Here is an 18,030-nt window from a genome sequence, read left to right on the forward strand (position 1 = left end):
GGGATCTCTCTCAGTTTGTATATCCCCCAGTCATCCTTGGCTCGTGGCCTGCTAAGGAAATAAAGGCAGAGATCGAACGGTTCAGCTAACTAGTTAATGAACATGACATATAGGTCATTTACCCATCTATTCTGTGCTAGCGCCAGCATTCTATCTACTCTAACATACCAAAGCGTCCCATTCTCACTTCATCTCTTCAAGCCATGGGGGGAGACTGTTCCGCACCGTTCCCAAGCAAGCAGCCTCCACGCATTGCCCCAGCCCCCCAAATCGCATTTGCCGCCCAGTCAACCCTTCCCCGTAGTGCGCGTATTTAGCCGAGTTGGTCATGATAATCTGTGACTTTGGTGGGATAATTGGTTCTTGAATCATGCACCAACAAGTATCAGTGATGACCTGGGTTCCAAATTTCTCCAAGGCTGTGATCAATCCATCTTTGTAGGCTTGAGTGTAGATTTCACTATTACATGTCACCACCAACATGGTAGATTCACTCTTGATCCGGTATCTGGTGAGCTCCACGAGCTGCTGGATCTCCTCGTATGAAAAATGGGGGTTTCCAAGTGATACGAGATCAACTGATGTGTGCTCTGGCTCTCCTTTCCCACTGGGATTGAATAATTGCCATTGCCTAGCTATATCTGACCGAGTGATGTGGAATTTTGTAGTGTCTTGGAGCTGCGTCTTTATATCGGCTTCACTGCGCGCTTCAATTGTGATGCCTGCAATATGAAACATTGGAGCACTGGAGGTAGTTGCGAATGCCGCTCCAAAGGCTTTCAGATCTGACGTTGTGACCACGCACTTCTCCAGGCCTGAAATTATCGGGATACGATCCGCAGAAATATCACCAGAGATGTATCCCAGGAGAGGGAAAACAGCATCATCGCAGCCTTCTATCGAGTCGCAATGAATCTGTACACGGGCCTTGCGGTGCTCTGTGAGATGAACGCCAGTGTTCAATGATCTTCCAGTCAATGCGACACAAACATCGAGGAAATCGGGACATTTGATGGTTCTAGCACCTAGGACACTATTGGCAAATACCACAGCATTTGACTCAGCCCACATAATATTGTCCCCAAAGTTTGGGGCACTTTGTAATTGGTATGGTGCACAGGTAAAACTCGGCTTTGCACCCATCTCCAAGTATGCTTGGGCTAACTGTTCAGAAGGTGCAGCAATTGCTGGGTCAACACCTTGTGCACGCCACAATCGTCGGTCGATGGAGATCGAATTCAAAGTAGTAGGGATCCGGACTTTGGCACCCCATTCACGTAAGGTCTGTGCAAACTTCAATACCGCTGGCCCAGTGTAAATGCAGCAATCAATGTGTGCTTGTTTCACATCGATTAGCTCGCTGACGTCTTGAATCAAGGCCGTGCGCAGAATCACGCGCATCGCAAATTGAGGAGCTCGGCCATGCATTCCATTTAACATTTCGCGGTCAAGCACGCTAAGCCTGACTGAGGAAAAGTCCGGCTCATTGGGCACACATGGGAGATCCAACGAAAGAGTTGGATACAAGCCCATATTATCTGTCCATTGAATCTGGTCCCCGACGACACGAACTCTTGTTAGATCCCGAAGGGTCGCGAACGATGATCTCGAAACTTGAAGAACGGGAATGCTCTGTTGGAACATTTCTTGGGCAACGATAACTCCAATGGTCAAAATCAACTCCTCTCGCTTGAAGATGAGCGCACAGGGGTGGCTCCCACTTAGAAATAATTCGAGGATCACACAACTCCCGGAACAAGACCCACGGCCACCCGGTATTGCTAGCACTTTGCCTTTTATGGAGTTCCCTGCCAAGGGGTGGTGACTGTCAATCACAATGCCGGTTTGAGGATTCACCCCTCCCCAGAAGCTGAGGGCGACATTGCTTGCAATGACATCTCCCTCGGTCAGCTTGGCAAACCCGGAGAGCGCGCGTCCAGGCATGACATTCTGATGTAAAGATGAGGGTTTGTAATCATTTGGAGTGGGGAGAGCTTACCGTCGATGTTTGATGGCTGCTCATTGCTAAGAAATAGGAATGGTAGCAGATCGAGCCGGGGATGAGATAAAAATGAGGTTGATTCTAAGCTCTGAATAAGATGAGAGATTCCTAAAACATTTAGGTAGTTAATGGGAGAGTGTTGATTGTATAACTGCTATGTAGTGACCTCGGGGTTCATTCCGAGGTCTATATATAACATGGGATTGCTCGTCCATTCCATTTCCAGCCCCACAATTCCTAGGGAATGCTTCAGAATGGAGGGGTAGATGCACTTATCTCGATGTAGACATGTTTTCCCTCAAACATATGTAGTTGTTAAATCGTGTTAAGTGAGCACTAAAATTGGGCGGCCTAAGATCCGATATGTACCTAATATATATCTTGCAAGAGATGGTGTGTGCTGTTTATATCAAAGCAAACTCTGTGAGCCCGAGATTTATACATGTCCCAGCATCAACTTATTTAGATGAGGAAACCCATTTCTAAGAGAACCCTCATGGCTCTTGATATAAATATCTTAAAGACAGGCTTAACTCCCATCTAAGGGTATATATATTTATGGGAGAAATAAAGATGAAGAAAAGAGTTGATTATATAGGGTTGATCTGAGGTCAAGAGGACAGTTGCTCTCTCTCTTCTATATCATTTATAACATCTTCCTTCCTTCCTATCTATGCCTTCTGCTTTCTTCTAACACTCTGTATAGGTACTTGACCATATACACCCGCCAACATGGCTACTCTCTCACTTCCTAGCGCTCAAGGGGGCCATGCGCATCCACGAATCTGCCCTATATGCGGCATAAACGAGCACGAACACAGCCATGAAGAAGAAGACAAAGAGAACTTTCTGAATTCTGTACGTCAGTTAGCCAAGGCCTTGAGGGAAGACAACAAACTCAGAGTTGGCACCGGTCGTATGATTCCAGCAAATTTCAAACCACCACGACCAGGTGTTGATATGCCTCAGTCGTTGTTCGCACCCAGCGTTTCGTTTCACCACGTCCACATGACTTCATTCGTCACATTGAACACCACACCCAATTTTTGATCTACACGCATGGTGCATGTCTAGACAACGGCAGAGCCGGCTTCGCTATTGTTTTTGGAACTACCACCCCTCAAGCGACGCGCCATTTGAGCTTTCCCCCAGATAACCAAGGGCCTATTGCTTTTGGCCTCTACTAATAGTAATCTCCTTGCTTTCTCGCTCTCATTTTGTTCTCCCATCTCCTTTAAACGCTGCTTGCACTAACCCGAGTCCTTTTATGGCAATCTCCTCCTTCCCTCACAAACCTATGGAGATTCTAGAGAACAAATATCATACGTGCCTTTGCGCGGGTTTAAATTTCCATTACAAACAGGTCCAGGGAAGGCCAACGAACTGTCTCAGATCATTACTCTTCAAGTAGTATAAAGCACATCCTCAATATGAACATTGTAGGAGATGAAATATATATTGCAATTGATTCCTCATAGTTGAACTACAAAGAATTGACAATTTGTAAAGGGCTATTTCAACGCTAAGCCTAATTGGTTCCGGTCAACTCCCCCAAGATTAGCACAGTTTGCTCTATAACTGCATGTTGCATTGAAGTTCACTCTCTGCAGATAGTCTCTCTCGCCGTCAGAATTCGCTCTTTCATAAATGGGAGTTTGCAAAGAGAAAAGGGAAAGTGACATCTAAAGTCCATATATATATATATATATATATATGCGCACACCTCTCATGAATTAAGGAACAAGACACTTTATAATATAATTATCAATACTACCAAGTAATCTACTTGCGAATCCTACTCCAATACATGTTTTATGGATCTTATATGTTGTACTTTGAAGCATAGAAGACCTTTGCACGACGATAGTATAGTATCATGATGTGTTTATCCAACGGCCAATCCAGGCCAAGAGCCGGTTGCGCCTTCGTTTTCAGGTCATGCTCCAATACCAAATGCCATGTCAGTTTTCCTCTGGAGCTGGAGGGACCCATTGGCCAGGAATGCGCGCAAACAAGCAATCGTGCCGAGCTACGTGCCGTTCTTGCGGCATTACGATGTCGATGGTGGTATCTAGAAGGATCAGAAATGGTCATTGCAACTGATTCTAAATATGTGGTCAATGGCATCACGAGTTAGGTGAGAGGGTGGATGCAGAATGGATGGACGACGCGTATATGGGCGCCAGTTGCCAACCAGGACCTTTGGCTTTACATACTTGGGGAGATTGAACGGGCGGATCGTGGTCGGATGCGTGTGACACTCTGGCGTATTCCCCGAGAATGGAATGCAGTGGCGGATCATTATGCCAAACAAGCTGCTTCTGAGGGTGGGCGTGGTGCATTCAAAGACACCATTGATATGGATGTTTGAAAGCAAAGGCAGAATCTCCCTTCTGAAGATTCGAGGATGAGCAGGCCTAGAGGCGAGCCCTGTTGGATAGATCGAGCGAGCATATGAACATGGCATTCGAGTGCTCTTCTGGCAGATCGTTCGAGAGTGGAATCTAGTGGCAAGTCGACATGCCAAGGAAGCTGCCCACAATGGTGTCGGCCCTAAATTTACGGACATCATCAACATTGGTGTTTGCTCGGACTAAATGTGACCCAAGTTCCAAAGCTAGACAGAATGAAAGAGCATGACCAAAAAGAGAATATGAACTTTTGAGCATCTGTAAAATGTAGGGTTGAAAACTATCTATCTACATGACATAGAGACAATGAACCCGGCAGCTTGTCAGCAGTGACCAGTTCCATGCCATCCCCAGTCTGAAAACAACCTCACCAATCCATTCCGACAGGAAGTCCATCTTTAAACAAATCATAAAATTCATGGAAGAGCTTTTTTTTGGGAACCCAAACCCTCCAACCTAATGCAAACATAAGAACTCCGTTGGAACAATAAACCATGCCGAACCCGATCCACCATTAAATTTAACAGGTGCTAGTGGAAGATCTGTAGACATGTGCTCCCAACCGAGGGCCGATGACTCTGGATAAACAAACCCAGAGTAAATCAAGGCAGGTTGCAAGGCGAACGATATTGGTATTTGTTGATAGACTGACGAATGACAACAGGTCGCAGAAGTAAATGAGCGTACTAGACCAGGGATAGCAGGATGTGAAGTAGATCACTACCTTCTAGTCGGGGTCACTGTTGCCATTTAAATCGTCATCATCGCCATCGTCGTTCAAGAGACCGTCGTCAGCACCGGAAGAGGGCCCGGCGCGGTGACGGAATCCCTTGCCCTGAACCACCGAGGCTCTGCAAACGCCTGGGATCCCCATTAACCACATGATCTTCCAATCGCCGCGGCGCCTGTTGCGCCGCTGCTCAAAGTCGCGGCCATCACGTCTGTGACGGCGGCGACGATGCTCGTTGTGAACGCCCTTTTCAGTTCTCTTCTTCCAAGAAGTACTGTCGAATATAGTTAGCACAGCATTTATGAATAGAATTAATAGCATCCATGGATGACGTAGAAAACTTACGAAGTTACCGGCGAGCTTCTGCTCCTGGTCCATTTGACTGTTGTACTTGTTGATACGAGGGCGGTAGCTGTTGGGATCGCGACGGAAAGTGACATCCAAGCTCTTCAAGAAACGGTTACAACCACCGACCAGGGACTCAGGCGTCTGAGCACGAGCATCCACGGATGGCTGGCCGTCGAAGACAATGACACGATCAGCCAGGTAGGTGGCCATGATGAAATCGTGCTCGACGATGAAAGCGGTCTTCTTGGTGTGCATGATGAAACGCTTGATGACACGAGCCGCGACAATACGCTGCTCTGAGTCCAAGTAGGCACTGGGCTCGTCAATCAGGTAGATATCAGCGGGCATACCCAGAGCCAAGACAATAGCGACACGCTGCAATTCACCACCAGACAGATTCTGAACTTCCTGGTCGATGAAGTCATCCATCTTCAAGGGCTTGTAGACATCAGTCTGGAACTGAGGAGACAGGAAAGCAGTCTTGATACGCTTGAAGAAGAGCTGGCGCACGGTACCCGTGAACTTGGGGGTGATCTTCTGGGGCTTCATGCTGATGTTCATCTTGGGGACGGAGATCAGGCCATCGGGCTTCAATGCACCAGCAAGCATCTTACAGAAAGTGGTCTTTCCGGTTCCGTTCTCACCCATCATGACAACAATTTCGGAGTCGGTGAACTTTCCGGCATCCACCTTCAGGTGGAAGTCACCCAAAGTCTTCTCCATCGAGGGATAGGCGAAGGCACGATCCTTGTCCGCAATGAACTCCTCGCCCGCTTCGGTAAGACGGAAAGTGAGAGATTCCTCACGGAATCGCAAGTTCTCGGTAGGGATGTGACCATCCAAGAAGATGTTGATACCCTCACGGACGGAGGAAGGCAGAGTGACGACACCGTAAACGGCAGGACGACCATACAACACGCAAATAAAGTCGGACAAATAATCGAGGACGGACAAATCGTGCTCGACAACAATGACATAGTCATCGGGGCGGAGGAGGCTGCGGATTGTACGGGCAGCAGCCAGACGCTGCTTGACATCGAGATATGAGGAAGGCTCGTCGAACATGTACCTATATTAGGATTAGTAACGGAATGGACTCAATTGCATGGACATGACAAAGGAAGAACTTACACGTCGGCCTTCTGCACGCAAACCAGACCAATAGCAAAACGCTGAAGCTCACCACCGGAAAGGTGACCGATATCACGGTGCGCAACTTGTCTCAGCTCTGGACAAATATTAGCAAATGAATTCCAGAATATTGGAGTACAGAAACATACCGAGAACATCCATAATATCCTCCTCGTTACCCATCGCAGCGCGCGCCTCGATGAGCTGCTGGACCTGCTGAATAGGTCCCTTCACAGCACGGGGAATCTGGTCAACATACTGAGGCTTCACAACCGCCTTCAAATTGTCTTCCAGAATCTTGGTGAAGTAATCTATTACAGTTAGCAATCTCAAAGAGAGATCATGGTACTTGGGCTATGGTGCTTACTCTGCAGGTCGGAACCACGGAAATACTTCAGGATCTCCTCCCAGTCAGGAGGGTTGTCATAACGACCGAGGTTAGGCTTCAGCTTGCCACTGAGAATCTTCAACGCGGTACTCTTTCCGATACCGTTTGTTCCAACCAGACCGAGAACCTGACCGGGACGGGGCATGGGAAGTCGGTGAAGCTTGAAGCTGTTGGCCGAGTAACGGTGGGTGACTTGGGTCTCGAGGTTGGTGGGCAAGTTGATGATGTGAATGGCTCCGAATGGGCACTTCTTAGGGCAGATACCACAACCGATGCACAGGCGCTCGGAGATGAAGGCGATCTTAGAAGTGGAATCGACTTCAATGCAAAGCTTGCCAGAGCGGACCACGGGGCAAGACTTCTTGCACTCTTGACGACATTTCTGTAGCTAATTAGCCTCCATGAACAGTATCAAATATAATATCGGATCGCATACCTTCGGTTTGCACTGTAAAGTTGGAAAGATGTGGTGTAAGCCAGGTATTTGTAAATCGAGAAAATCCTATTAGTGGGGGTGTTTCGCGACGAACCTTGTCACTGTTGATGATCGCAATACTATAGAAAAATATACCGTTAGCAGGTGATATGAGACTTCAAAATACTTCATAAACATACCGGGTAAGCTTGTCAGACATGATGGGTGGATGTGGTTCAAAGAAACCGTGTGTATGAAGCGGGTTGAAAAAAAGAATCAGCACCAAGGGGAGGAGGGGCGAAAGGTTGAAATTGGCCGAATAAGCGCCGTCGCAGGTAAATGAACTGGGCTCAGCAAAAGCACCAAGTATCTCTGCGCAGACTCGACTAGAAATAAGACAAGAAGAAACACTATCAACGAACGAGGGGCGGCAGAATTGAATGCACTTTGCTTTCTGTGGGCTGTGATGCCTTAGGCCACATCTGCGTCACTTATTTATCAAGGCGGTGATTGGCTGTTGGCCTGGGCTCGGATTGGTGGTTTATCCGAGATCCGCGATTCACGTGACGGGACGTCGTGTTAGGCGCCAAGCGAATCCTCTAGTCCCAATCGGGTCAAGCTGTATTGCGGCCTAATAGATAAGGTGTCTATTCTTCTGCAAACCAAACCGAAGCAAACCCTCCAGTCAGTCCCCAACTCTTAGTTCTTCCAAGTCTCTCGTCTCCTCCTCCCCCAAGATTCCAGCTTCACGCCTCCCCCCACCATTCACTTTCCCACATTGATCGACAGATCCCCCGCTTTCGGGGTCACCACGCTATGGAGTGTAAGTGATTTAATCTTTTCCTCAAGCACAGACGTGCCGACCGAAGCATTCGCCGCGGTACTTCTCCGCGCTTGTCGACCCACTGCACGAATCCTTGAATCCCTCTATTCTGTTCCGATCGGGACAGTTTTCAACTGTCGTTGATCAAGCAGCGTGCTACTGCTTTCTCTGAGTCTGGTTGTGTGTACCAATTTGTCCATTGCTTTGGCATCCAGCCTGGCCGCGTCCATCCCACCCGTTATCAAAAAACATACTCTTTCATCAAAGTCAATATCCTGTCCCATTCTGCTAGTTTTTAAGCTCCATTTGACCGCAATTTGAGTCGCGTGCCATTGTTTTACCCGTCCCTGTCTCTTTCATGCCTCTCCTAGCCCAAATCGAGCTTCAATGCTGACTGCCCCTCGGTAATAGCCTCTGGCATGGTGATCCCATCTGCTCAAGAACCTCGTTCTACCTCGACCATGTCTAATGGATACCCTATTTCCCCCGTCGCCGACGATACCCACGCGGATGGCGATCCAGTAACGCAACGTGAACGCAGTCTGTCCGAGCCCATTGAGTCTCACCCCGTCTCCGAGTCCTCCCCCGAACCCGATGTCGCGGACGACTCATATGACGGCGCGTCTGCGGAGTCAGATGCGGAAGATGAGGACGTAGCGGAGGACAACAGCGATTATGACGCGAACACATACAGCCGTGAAAACTCTTCATCCCCTCACCCCGACCACGGTGCGAAGCGCAAATCGTCACCGGTTAGCGAAACCGACCTGATCAGACAAAATCCCGATCTGTATGGGCTTCGACGAAGTGGCCGTGCTCGCACGACGCGCCATCTCGCCGACTCATCTGATTCAGACTCAGATGTTATCGCACCACGTACTAAGCGTCGGCGCAAAGATGCATCCCAACAACCCTCCAAGGCCTCCCGATCGGCTACTGTGTCGTCGCTATCCGAGTCGGATAGTGACGAGTATGGCGGAAAGAGCGCTCGTGCTAGCAAAGCGAGAAGACGCCGTCTCCAACAGACTACCAGCTACGAACCCTCATTGAACGAGGTTCGCTTCTCAACGCGAACCGCCAAGAAGGTGTCGAATTACAACGAGGATGATGAGGAAGACGAAGCCATGTTTGACGAAGACCCAGAAGATCTTCCACCGAACTACTGGGCGGAGAGTTATGTGGAGGACACTCGCCCCGCTGTCGACGTCGTTCTGAATCACCGCCTCAAGGAGGGCGTCGACCCCAAAGTCCAAGATCTCGACCGCAACGACTTTGAGTTTTGTATCAAGTGGCAGGACAAATCACACTATCATGCTACATGGGAAAGCAATGAATCTATTGCCAACTTCCGCAGCACGCGACGCGTGGATAATTATGTTCGCAAGGTGCTCAATGAAGATATTCGGTTGCAGTATAGTGCCGACTCCCCTCCTGAAGACCGCGAAAAGTGGAACCTCGATCGCGAACGAGATGTTGAGGCCATAGAAGACTACAAAAAAGTTGAACGAGTCATTGGCGTACGTGATGGCGAGGATGGTACCACGGAATACCTTGTCAAATGGAAACGTCTTCTGTACGATTCCTGTACTTGGGAACCCGAGGATCTGGTTAGTGAGATCGCACAGCGTGAGATTGATCGATTCTTGGACCGCACTGCTCGGCAACCCATCTCCGACAAGAACGAGATAAATGTTGCCACGCGTAAATCCTTCGAGCCCATCCACGGAACCCCTAGCTTTTTGCAGAATGGAGAACTCAAGGACTTCCAGGTCAAAGGTCTAAACTTCTTGGCTTTCAATTGGGTCAGAGGTCGCAATGTGATTCTGGCAGACGAGATGGGTCTCGGAAAGACAGTACAGACAGTCGCTTTCATTAACTGGATGCGCCATGTCAGGCGGCAGCAAGGACCATTTATTGTCATCGTCCCTCTGTCTACTATGCCAGCATGGGCTGATACCTTTGATCACTGGACACCAGACCTCAACTACGTTGTTTATAACGGTAGTGAAAAGGCGCGCTCCGTCTTGCGCGATTATGAATTGATGGTCGATGGGAATCCCAAACGTCCAAAGTTCCATGTTCTGTTGACAACTTACGAGTATGCGATGAATGATTCACCGTTCCTCGGCCAATTCAAGTGGCAATTCATGGGAGTGGATGAGGCACACCGTCTCAAAAATCGCGACTCACAACTCTATGTCAGGTTGTTCGAATGGAAATGCCAGGCACGTCTCTTGATTACCGGCACTCCAATCCAGAACAATCTTGCCGAGCTTTCGGCATTGATGGATTTCCTTAATCCGGGCCTCATTGAAGTCGACGTCGACATGGATTTGAATTCCGAGGCAGCATCTCAAAAACTTGCTGAATTAACCAACGCCATTCAGCCTTACATGTTGCGGCGTACCAAGTCCAAGGTCGAGTCGGATCTTCCCCCGAAGACCGAGAAAATCATTCGAGTGGAGCTCTCCGACGTCCAATTGGAATACTACAAGAACATCTTGACAAAAAATTATGCTGCTCTGAACGACGGGAATAAGGGAATGAAGCAGTCTCTTTTGAACATCATGATGGAATTGAAAAAGGCTAGCAACCACCCATTCATGTTCCCCAACGCAGAAGCAAAGATTCTGGGAGGCAGTAATCGTCGAGAAGATATCCTTCGAGCCATGATCACTAGCAGTGGAAAGATGATGCTTCTCGATCAACTCCTTCGCAAGTTGAGTGTTGATGGCCATCGAGTTTTGATTTTCTGTCAGATGGTTGGCATGCTTAACATCCTGAGTGAGTATATGGAGTACCGTGGTTACAAATATCAACGGCTTGATGGAACTATTCCATCTGCCGCTCGTCGCTTGGCAATTGAGCACTACAATGCTCCTGGTAGCACCGACTTTGCATTCCTTCTTTCAACCCGCGCAGGTGGTCTCGGTATCAACCTTATGACTGCAGACACTGTCGTGCTGTTTGATTCAGATTGGAACCCCCAGGCTGATTTGCAGGCTATGGCGCGTGCTCATCGAATCGGTCAAACTAGACCTGTCAGCGTTTACCGCCTTGTCTCAAAGGATACGATCGAAGAAGAGGTCATTGAAAGAGCTCGCAACAAGCTCTTGCTCGAGTTCATCACCATTCAGCGTGGTGTCACGGACAAAGAAGCCTCGGAGATGCAAAATAAGATGGCTCGCGTGGTTGCCGAGCCTAATTCCACAGACGATATCTCTCGGATCCTTAAGCGCCGCGGTCAGAAGATGTTCGAACAAACCGACAACCAGAAGAAACTGGAGCAGCTTGATATCGATTCTGTCCTCGCAAACGCAGAATTACACCAAACTGAAGAGGCTGAGCAAATTCAAGCCGACGGTGGTGAAGAATTCTTGAAAGCGTTCGACTTTGTCGACATCAAAGTTGACGATCTCACTTGGGACGACATTATTCCCAAGGAACAGCTCGAAGTGCTCAAGGCCGAGGAAAAACGAAAAGATGATGATCATTATCTTGCAGAAGTCATTGAGCAAAATCGACCCCGCAAGCGCCACGCCCCTGCGGACACGACAGATTCACGAGAGGAACGCAAGGCGAAACGACTCGCAAGAGCTCAAGTCAATATGGACGATGGCGAGGAAGAGAGTGCCTCACTAGATCCTAAGCGCCCCCTCGGAGAGAAAGAATACCGTGCGCTCTCTCGAGCTTTCCTTCGCTACGGCGATATGGATGACTCTGAAGAGCTCATTCTCGAGGATGCCAGGTTGCAAACTCGCGATCGCGGCACCGTTCGTGCTGCTCTTCATGAAATTACCGACAAGGCAAACTCGCTTGTCCAAGCAAGCCTGGATCAATTAGAGGCCATGAAACAATCGGGTAGGAACCCCACGAAGAAAGAGCAGAAGGCCGTATTATTCGACCATCAGGGTGTTAAGCGACTCAACGCATGGACTATCGTTGAGCGTCCACCGGATATGCGCCTTATCCGAAGCATCATCAAATCATTGCCTGATTTCCGGACTTTCCGGCTCCCTGAGGCTACCAAATTGGCAGACTACAGCTGCCAGTGGGGTGCGCGTGAAGACGGAATGCTTCTTGTGGGTATTGCACGCCATGGGTTTGGTGCGTGGACCCAGATTCGTGATGACACTGAGCTTGGCCTCGGAGATAAATTCTTCCTTGAAGAACACCGAGTCGAGCGAAAGACACAACGCCTGCAGACCGAGGAGAAGGCAACGAAATCCCCGGGCGCTGTCCACCTTGTCCGACGAGCTGAATACCTCATGTCTGTTTTGAGAAACAAGTACAATAACAATGCTACAGCAAGAAGGGCAGTCGACAACCACCACCGAAATAATAAGCGTGGCTCACGGGTTTCCGGTAGTGGCAGTGTCTCGGCCTCTCCGGCGCCCTCGAGCTCTCGCAGGCCTGAGAATCCCCGTAAGGGCCACCGTGACTCTGATCGATCACGGCCTCGCCCCCACACGCACAGCAGCCGCGATGGCCCTGATCGTCATCATACTCCTAGCCATGACTCTCGTCCACGGTCTGGTCTTGATATTGATCGTCCACGTCATCGTCTATCTGATGCCTCTAATGACGAGCTTCGCCGCCGCAAAGGTCATGAGAACGGCGGTTCTAATAAGGAAGACATGGCGTTCATGTTCTTCAAGCCTATCGTTGCCAACTTGAAGCAAGTATCAATGATTACTGCCAAAAATTACCCAAGCAAAAATGAGCGGGCCCAGAAACTCCGTCTTACGCTTGTGAAGATTGGAGAATTCATTCGCAATACTTTGGAGGGCTCGCAATCGATGCCCTCCTTGGAGGTTCGACTCTGGTAAGTTCTCTTTATTATCACATTTATCTTTCACGTTCTGACATGATTTCCAGGGATTACGTTTCAGTCAACTACTGGCCAAACAAAGATGCCAGTGGTGCTAAGTTGCAGCAGATGTTCAATAAGGTCATGGAAGCCAGTAAAGCTTCCAAGGCTTCTAATGGCAGCTCGGCTTGAGTTCCGTATCTCATCACCATGGGTACAGGTGTTCTTTGTTTCAGTTCAACTTCACTTTAGCACGGTTTGATGACATGCATGTTCAGCGTTTTCGATATCAGATATCTATCTACCTGTCCTTTTTTTCTTTTTTGATGATAGACACTCAGCGTATTTTTTCTTGCGATCTCTGCTCCCTCTACTCCCTCTACAATGTTCCCACTCCCAATCTTGGACCACGTTGTTCCGGTATTCTTTGCATTGGACTCGAGATATTTGAAGTCGCTGTTATCGTCATCTTATTCAAATATCTCGCACAATTCTCGCACAATTCCTTGACCTGTCCTCATCAAGGTGTGAACTCCGTCTCTCTCTTTTGCTCTTTGTTGAAGGTACATATGGATGCAACTTGTTGCACGGCATTGCGAATGGCGTCGAATTCTTTGCGCCCCAAAAGCACAGACAGAATTTTCGAAATGAGCATGACCCGTATACGGTCTTGGATGATCACTGCATGGCGCGTTTGGGGGTTTCTTTGTTTCAATGTTTTCAAGGTTTTCCAATGGGGGAGTTTTGGACTGGCTCTCCATGGTATTTTCCTGGATTGAGTCAATCGTTTCATATCCCCTTTGCTTTAGTTTGCTTTGTATGCTATGAGCATACCAGGATTCTTTCCTATGGAGGCATCCGTAATCAAGGGCAGTTTGTTTTTCTTTCATGTATCTTATGGAGTGGCGTCGACTGTTTTCCTTATGGGATCATTCAGATGGGAGCATGTTATTCGACTTTCATTCGCTTTTCTTTCTGGTTAGAACGTAGTATGAATTATTGTTCCTCAAATACTATGAATATCTACAAGGTACAGACATCCCCGGGCTGAAGGTGCCTTGGCGGGGCCCAGGTGGCGGGGCTCAGGGGCGCCCTGGGGGCTTACCCGTGGACCCGCCGATTAGACCTGAAAGCTTAGCCCGAAGTCGAATTTGACGCTCTTATATTAGCTAGGTCACCATATTAGATGGACTTGAGGATGTGACTTCTTCAATGGTTTTTGCTCGGGCATATCTAGGAACTAAATGTGCTCAGCAATAAGACACAACATCACTGGGGAACACATCGGCCGCATTGATAGCCTATGGGCCTTGCCCTATCGCCCATTGGCGCTGGAACAAAGACATACAAAGTAACCAAGAAAAAAGGACCCTTCCATTCAATCTTCCATTATAATACCTAAACGAGAAGAAAATATTGTCTGACAAGATAATTGTAGTAATCACCCACAGTGGTGAGTTGTCATTAAGCAAGACCAGTAGGCCAGGCCAGAAAGCAAAGGAAAACAGAAAACGGCTATTCATACATTCCGTTGCAGGATTCATCCTGCCCAGGCTTGAAGATACAAATAAAAGAACGCAATCACCAACACCATGCACGCCGGGATATGAGGGAAACAAAAGAAATGGTGACTGCAAACTGACGCAGAACTGAGATCAACCTCAGCGAGCACACCCCCGGGGAAGAGAAGGTTAAAGACAAATGGGAGACGCGAAGTAGGGGGGTGAGGTGAGGACGAAGCAAGGAGAAAGTCAACACGAGCCAGCTAAGTGCTGCCCTCGATAGTCGGCACGTCGGCCGACTTCGCCAGCTGTTCCTGTTGATGTTGGAACTGCTGCTGCTGCTGCTGCAGCTTTTCGAGGCTGGTCGTTAGATGTGCGGGGGGGACAGAGCCGACCATTGCGCTGAACAACTTAATCTCAGCGTCAATGAGGTCATCAAAGATGGCCTCCTTCTCGCGCCATGCGCGCTCACGCTGGGGGCGGATTGTTTCCCACTCGGCTTGCAGCTGTGTGGCCTCCTTCTCAGCCCAGGCAATCTGTCGACGGAGGAGACGGTAGAGGTCACGTGGGGGTAGACGGAGCTCGGATTCGTCAAAGTCGAGCTCTGGGCCAAACTCCGGCATCGAGGTCTCGTCGGGATCGTGTGCGTCGGTTGTGGTTGTGGTTGTGATGGGGGTTGGCACGATAGTGATTGCTTCGGTGTGTGTCTCAGACTCCGTGCCTGGCTCCCGGGGTTGGGTCAGCTTCAAGCGGATGCGTTGCAGCTTCGAGGCTGGGGTGCCGGTAGTGCTGCCTGGGGCGCCGTGGACTTTTGAGATGGAGTCAATGGGGCGCATGGTGTCGGTCTCGTGGACAGAGCGCATGTGCTTGGTGAGGGCGTCGGAGCGGGTGAAGTTGCGGTCACATTCTGTAGGTTTCATTGTTAGTATTTGAAATATATTACCCCATTTAGAGGACTCGAATCTGGGTGTGAGACACATACCTGGTAGCGTGCAGTAGAATGGCTTCTCGCGGGTGTGACTTCTCATATGTGCGCGCAGGGCGTAGGCACTAGCATGGGTTTGCCCTTTGCGGGTGCAATCGGTCCACTCGCATGAGTAGCGCTTCTGTCGGCTCCCGATGTGTTCATTGTGGAGGTGCTGCACCAACCCATCCATGTTTCCGAGGTCGCCAGCGGTGCATCCGTCCCATCGGCAAATGGTAACCTGGTCAGTGCTCTGTCCGCTGTAGTCTTCTTCTTGATTGGTGCCGAGGAGAGTAAGGATGCTGGGGGAGTTGGGGATCTCGCCAGAGCTGTCGGAGGAGATGGAGGCAGTTGGGGATGGAGGTGGGTGGTTTTCGTCTTGGGCAGAGGAGACCGGAGTCTGTCGGTCCCACGAGGCAACCCCGGTGCGACGCCGCTTGGAGGGGGGCATGTTGGACATTGAGGGCGAATGCGCGCGGCTCTCATGCTTCATGGATTCATGGTCTGAAGTCTCGAGGGATCCCACCGAGGAGAGCGGAGAACCAGGAGAGTCTCGTGAAGCCATTGTGAATGATAGGTTGTATATAGGAGGGGAAGAGGTAGCAAACGATTGACCCCGTTTATTATACTGCGCCGAGATGTCGCCGAGACGATGTCGCGCGAGGGAGGCATTGGTATCACATCATGTGATCAGTTGCGGACGAACGATTCACGTGACTGCGAGCTGGTTACAATCAACAGGCACCATCCTCCCTTTCTTGCTTCATTATTATCCTGAATAGGTATTGACTACTCCGTATATTGGTCATGATTGTCTCTATCTTATTTATTATTTCTTACAACCCTATCTTGATTCATTTACGAATGCACTGACCTACTTTGTATTAGTGCACACTAACCCCAATGGTAAGCTCGCCTTTTCCCTCTATACACACTGGTGACTGCCCTGCGTAATAAACTCTACGCAACATCGAACATGTTCTATTACATGATGATCATCTGATGAATTTGCAATCCTGACGATCACCAATCAATGCGAGATTGGATGTTGACTCTTCTACACTTGATCTGACCTATACAACAACCCTTCGCATTACAAACAACTCCAATTTGCTATGATCCATCTCTAATAAATACAAAATTATTTGGCAGGACACATCCTAGTATCGAGCCCCCGAAACCGTATGTTCCTCCAAAATAGCATCGATCTCCGCCATCTCAGAATCTGTCAGCGTCTGCGCACCGCCCATATTCTGAACCACCTTATCCTTCGTAGTACCGCCAGGAATGGGGATAATAGTAGGCATGTCGGGCTTCTCACTCTGAGTCCGGATCCACGCCAATGCAATCTGAGCAGGTGCAACACCTTTGCGAGACGCAAGGTCCTTGACCTCGTTAATGAGCTTCAGGTTTTGTTGGAAGTTTTCTTCCTGGAACCGAGACAGATGGTGCCGAATGTCATCTTGAGGAATGTCGGCCAGCGAGGTCACAGCTCCGGTCAGAACACCTCGGCCTAGTGGCGAGTAAGCGATGACGGGGATATTGAGTTCCGCGCAGGTTTTGGCAATGTCGTTGTGGAGGATATCGGTGGACCATAATGACATCTCAACCTCGACGGCAGCAATTGGGTGCACCTTGTGTCTATACAAACAGTTAGTGTTAGGTTTGTTCATAGGGAGGCCATATAAAATCAAAAGGAGGGAACATACGCTCGGCGGATCGTCTCGGCATCAACCTCACTCAATCCAATTCCCCCAATCTTGCCCTCCTTGACATACTCTGCGAGGACCTTGATGGTCTCCTCAACGGGAACTTTGGGGTCTTGTCGCGCGCATTCGAAGATATCAAGCTTCTTTTTGCCATCAAGCAGACGGAGAGATTCGTCCACGCTACGACGAATATTCTTCTCGGAACAATCCGGGACGAGCTCGCCCACCTTCAAACCACCCTTGACACTGAGAACTACCTTCTCTGCGTTCTCAGGGTACTTGGTGAAGTACTTGTTGAGCAGGTGTAGGGAATTGTACTCTGCAGTGCCGTACAGCTCGCCAGCGTTCCAGAAGTTGGCACCCAGTTCCAGGGTAGTATTAAGTGTCTCGAAGCACACCTCTTCTGATGGAAGCTGCGCGTTCCAGGTCATTCCTGATTTTGTTAGCAGAATGTCCAATTGTGTTTGCGGGGAATCGCACTCATTGTGCCATAGCCAATAGGGCCGACTTCCTGTCCGAGTAGAGAAGGCATGATTAATATAGAAGATGAATGTGAAAACTCTAGGGAGATGAGATAGTTGGCAAGATGTCGAACTTGGTGGGCTGTGATGGGCCTTTTATCGGTTTCGAGATAGTGCCCCGCTGCCGGGTCGGATTTGTCGCAGTTAAGGATATATCCTTACCGCGAGCCTTGTGTGATCACATATTAGTCTGGATATAACCTTCAATTTAATGACATCAAACTTCTCGTCCCGGCTATGGACATAGCCTGCGGAATTTTACTGCTGTTGTCCGGT

At 49.1% G+C, this 18,030-nt stretch overlaps 6 protein-coding genes across 6 annotated transcripts; 2 read left to right on the forward strand and 4 right to left on the reverse strand.

Moving 5' to 3' along the window:
* Positions 1-183: 183 nt before the first annotated feature.
* Positions 184-1,944, reverse strand: N7517_000965 (Aconitase/3-isopropylmalate dehydratase large subunit alpha/beta/alpha subdomain 1/3; the record flags this gene model as incomplete). The annotated part of the gene is made up of 1 exon (XM_056718695.1): positions 184-1,944. One exon carries the CDS (start codon positions 1,942-1,944, stop codon positions 184-186), a length of 1,761 nt encoding a protein of 586 aa, XP_056582830.1.
* Positions 1,945-2,734: 790 nt separating this feature from the next.
* N7517_000966 (uncharacterized protein) lies at positions 2,735-4,373 on the forward strand (the record flags this gene model as incomplete). The annotated part of the gene is given in 4 exon segments (XM_056718696.1): positions 2,735-2,954; positions 2,972-3,102; positions 3,870-4,134; positions 4,147-4,373. The coding sequence occupies 4 exon segments, from the start codon at positions 2,735-2,737 to the stop codon at positions 4,371-4,373; spliced, it is 843 nt and encodes a 280-aa protein (XP_056582831.1).
* A 767-nt stretch (positions 4,374-5,140) lies between these two features.
* N7517_000967 (ATP-binding cassette domain-containing protein) lies at positions 5,141-7,645 on the reverse strand (the record flags this gene model as incomplete). Its single annotated transcript, XM_056718697.1, has 7 exons — positions 5,141-6,560; positions 6,623-6,719; positions 6,772-6,933; positions 6,990-7,392; positions 7,447-7,458; positions 7,541-7,565; positions 7,626-7,645. The coding sequence occupies 7 exons, from the start codon at positions 7,643-7,645 to the stop codon at positions 5,141-5,143; spliced, it is 2,139 nt and encodes a 712-aa protein (XP_056582832.1).
* Positions 7,646-8,709: 1,064 nt separating this feature from the next.
* On the forward strand, positions 8,710-13,250 carry N7517_000968 (chromatin-remodeling ATPase CHD1; the record flags this gene model as incomplete). Its single annotated transcript, XM_056718698.1, has 2 exons — positions 8,710-13,073; positions 13,127-13,250. 2 exons carry the CDS (start codon positions 8,710-8,712, stop codon positions 13,248-13,250), a joined length of 4,488 nt encoding a protein of 1,495 aa, XP_056582833.1.
* Positions 13,251-14,823: 1,573 nt separating this feature from the next.
* N7517_000969 (C2H2-type zinc finger protein) lies at positions 14,824-16,089 on the reverse strand (the record flags this gene model as incomplete). The annotated part of the gene is made up of 2 exons (XM_056718699.1): positions 14,824-15,467; positions 15,543-16,089. The coding sequence occupies 2 exons, from the start codon at positions 16,087-16,089 to the stop codon at positions 14,824-14,826; spliced, it is 1,191 nt and encodes a 396-aa protein (XP_056582834.1).
* A 595-nt stretch (positions 16,090-16,684) lies between these two features.
* N7517_000970 (aldo/keto reductase family protein) lies at positions 16,685-17,765 on the reverse strand (the record flags this gene model as incomplete). The annotated part of the gene is made up of 3 exons (XM_056718700.1): positions 16,685-17,165; positions 17,234-17,666; positions 17,714-17,765. 3 exons carry the CDS (start codon positions 17,763-17,765, stop codon positions 16,685-16,687), a joined length of 966 nt encoding a protein of 321 aa, XP_056582835.1.
* Between the last annotated feature and the right edge of the window lie 265 nt (positions 17,766-18,030).

Source organism: Penicillium concentricum, assembly GCF_028827145.1.
Source record: "Penicillium concentricum strain IBT 3081 chromosome Unknown utg000001l_segment0_segment0, whole genome shotgun sequence".
Lineage (NCBI taxonomy): Eukaryota > Fungi > Ascomycota > Eurotiomycetes > Eurotiales > Aspergillaceae > Penicillium > Penicillium concentricum.